Source organism: Athene cunicularia, assembly GCF_003259725.1.
Source record: "Athene cunicularia isolate RWA chromosome 9 unlocalized genomic scaffold, athCun1 chr9_part1, whole genome shotgun sequence".
NCBI classification, from domain to species: Eukaryota; Metazoa; Chordata; class Aves; order Strigiformes; family Strigidae; genus Athene; species Athene cunicularia.
Genome location: NW_020799110.1, coordinates 23,534,573 through 23,537,521, shown reverse-complemented (window position 1 = coordinate 23,537,521; position 2,949 = coordinate 23,534,573). Strand labels below are relative to the sequence as shown.

Here is a 2,949-nt window from a genome sequence, read left to right as displayed (position 1 = left end):
TCCCTGAGGGGGCCGGCCCTTACGTGGATCTTGATGAGGTGAGGGGGTGCTGGGGGAGCAGTTGGTGAGGGGATGGTGGCGGTGGGGCTCCTAGGCGTGGCGGGTGGTGACGGGGCTGTGCTGCCCGGCCGCGGCCCGGAGGCGCTCAGCGCCTGCTTTCCCAGGCAGGGGGAAGCACGGGGCTGCTGATGGATCTGGCCGCCAACGAGAAAGCGGTGCACGCCGACTTCTTCAACGGTAAGGGCCGCCGCGCGTCCGGGGAGGAGGGTAGGGGGTCACCGTGGCGACTGCTCGCTCGGCGGGGACGGTAGAGCGCCTTGGGCCTGCCAGGTAGCAGCTATAGCAACTGAAAATTATTAAAACAAATGTTGCTTGTTTTTTTTCTAATCTCATGTCTTTGGTGCCTGGTAGGGAGTAAGGCGCTCACTAACCACACTTCTAGCGAGCTCCCTAGGAGGGCTTCAGTGTGAAATGATGGAGGTGGGAGTGATGTCTTTCTCCTCTGCCTTACGTTTTTGGTGAATTACCGTGTTACACACCGCAAGAAAAAAAAAAAAAAAAAAAGCCATAATGTTTGCATAACGAATAGCTTACAGGAAACGGCACAAATAGATACAAAAACGTTGACAGAACTTCCCAGAATTGTCTCTATGTGTTATTATTTAATAAATATTTCTATAATCTCTTAGGGTGTGCATGCCTATGTATCTAAAGGAAAATAAAACTTTTTCTTATATGCTTTCAGCATTTAAAAGACAACTCTGCGCATAAGTATACGCAACTGCTGTTAGAGAGGAGACCAGCCATGTATCTGGCCACTTGTGGGTACAATATACACCACCTTACCTTTGGTTACTAAGGTGGCTTTTTTAATGCTTCTTAAGAAGTATATTTAGACATTACAACGGTGGCTTTCAGATATGTCATTAAATCCGGTTGCTGTGGTGGTGTTGATGTCACAAGCTGATATTAATTCTGAAATAAAGTAGGTTTGTCGTTTTGCTCAAGACTTGCTATACAGGAGAAGAAGGAAGTTCAATTTTTATATACTCCCCCCAGTTGGGAGGGACCTGGCTCTTTGTTGGAGCCAGCATGTTCAGGAGTAGGTATTTCCATAAAGTCCTACCATTAAGTAGCAGTACTAAATTCTGGTGTGAGTTCAGGACTCTTCTAAATGAGGATTAATCCTCGGTTGATCATATAGCACTTGTGTGTTGCCCTCTGTAAGAATAAAGGCTTGCTTTCCGTTGTCTTGTTAGTTTGTGCTCGATATGCAAAGGAGATAGGGAGCCGAGTAGTTCCCAAAGATGACTAGAACAGCTGTGATTAGCTGACCACGTTTCACTAGTCTGAGCGACACGAGTTTTCTGAGAGAGAAATGTGATTAGCACCTTGGCAGCAATTAAACATTTTTCAGAGAGGATTTTGAACAGCAAATGACAATCTGCAAAATTAATGAGCGTGTGCCTGGATACTGTGACCAAAAGCCAGGCTTCTGCAGGAGTGTCTACATCTGAGACCTGCTGCGTGCATAAAGCCAGTACTTGCTTAGCTCTGGAGTCTGGGAATCGTGGCTGATCCACACTGACTGTGGTGGCTGGTTAATGCGTTTGTAAAAGCCCCTCCTTTGAGGCTTTATTTGCTTTGATGAATTTAATTGCAAGGCTTGTGTTGTACAAGTGAAGCAGTGTAATTGGAGTATGATGGAGAACGTGTAGATGGGTCTGCCTGCCTGCCTTCCCTGCCTCTTCCCAGCCTGATGTTACATTTCTAGTAACTGATGGTGTCATAACTCTGGTTCACTTAATTCACCTTTATGTCTGTCTTTAATCCACATAATGAAGAACTGTATTTGAGAATGTGCTTATGTGACAGCTGAACCTTTCAAGGTTAACTTTATCTTATTTTTCTGACTAGATTTCGAAGATCTCTTTGATGATGATGACATCCAGTGAACTTAGGTGTCCAGCTATGCAGTGCTGAGATGTGGATTTTTCTCTAGGATCGCCTGTGGTGTCCATTATTTATTAAAATAATCAAAACAGGAAAATCACAGGGGAGGGGAAGAACCCTGTATAAGCTGCTTGGGGAATATGAAAACCAGATGGTTAAAGATAACTTAGGAGGGAATTGTAGACTGTTATTTCTAGGAAGCTGTGTGTGGATTTTTCTTAAAATTGTACTTGCTGATGTGCTCATTCAATAAAATACAAAAAAACCCACCTCTTTCTGGGATATACTTTGAAAACAGATATTGCTGTGTTCTGAGCTCCCTTAGAGAATGATGATTTTTTTTTTTAATTAAATCGTTCCCTGTTGCTTTTGGATATGATATAATAAAGAAACATGGCAGGGCATATTGCTGCATAGGAGAGGTTTGTTCATCCCACAATATGGGATTATCCAGGGCTAAGACGGTTGCTTGTTCTGAGTAGTCTGACTCTCATTTACCAGTGGCATTGGCAGTGTGTCCTGTTTCAAGATAGATACTGAGCTACCATCAGTACTTTTATTTTAGGAAACACATGAAGAGAAAGTAGTAATTTTATCGTGATATTTTGAGGAGAGAAGTGTTCTGGCCCTGGGCCATGGGAATGCTTGGTTTTAAGAATATAATTTGATTCTTGAAATTGTATTCCATAAGAAAGAATCACTTTATGATTATTTTCTCCTGCTGCAGGAGAAATGGAATCACTCACACTTACAGGTATAGTGTTTATGAATCAGTTTGCTTGATATTTGTTCAGATTTTGATACAAGTTTTCAGAAAATGTTCTGAAGTGTTTGGTCTTGCACCCTCCAGTGACCAAAGGGAATCTGGGAATGCAAGGAACAGGTGAGTTCTTGGTGTAATGTTCCAGAGTTGAGAGTTTAATCTTGTCTAGTGTCATGTGCAGTCTGTATTCCATAAATTGGTCACAAAAATAATTGTTTTTTAAAGACTTTACA

General features: G+C 42.8%; 1 protein-coding gene across 1 annotated transcript; it reads left to right on the top strand.

Moving 5' to 3' along the window:
* Nucleotides 1-2: 2 nt before the first annotated feature.
* COPS9 (COP9 signalosome subunit 9) lies at nt 3-2,222 on the top strand (the record flags this gene model as incomplete). Its single annotated transcript, XM_026855012.1, has 3 exons — nt 3-38; nt 165-237; nt 1,918-2,222. Coding segments are annotated over 3 exons (147 nt in total), but the record flags the coding sequence as incomplete, so codon positions are not given.
* Between the last annotated feature and the right edge of the window lie 727 nt (nt 2,223-2,949).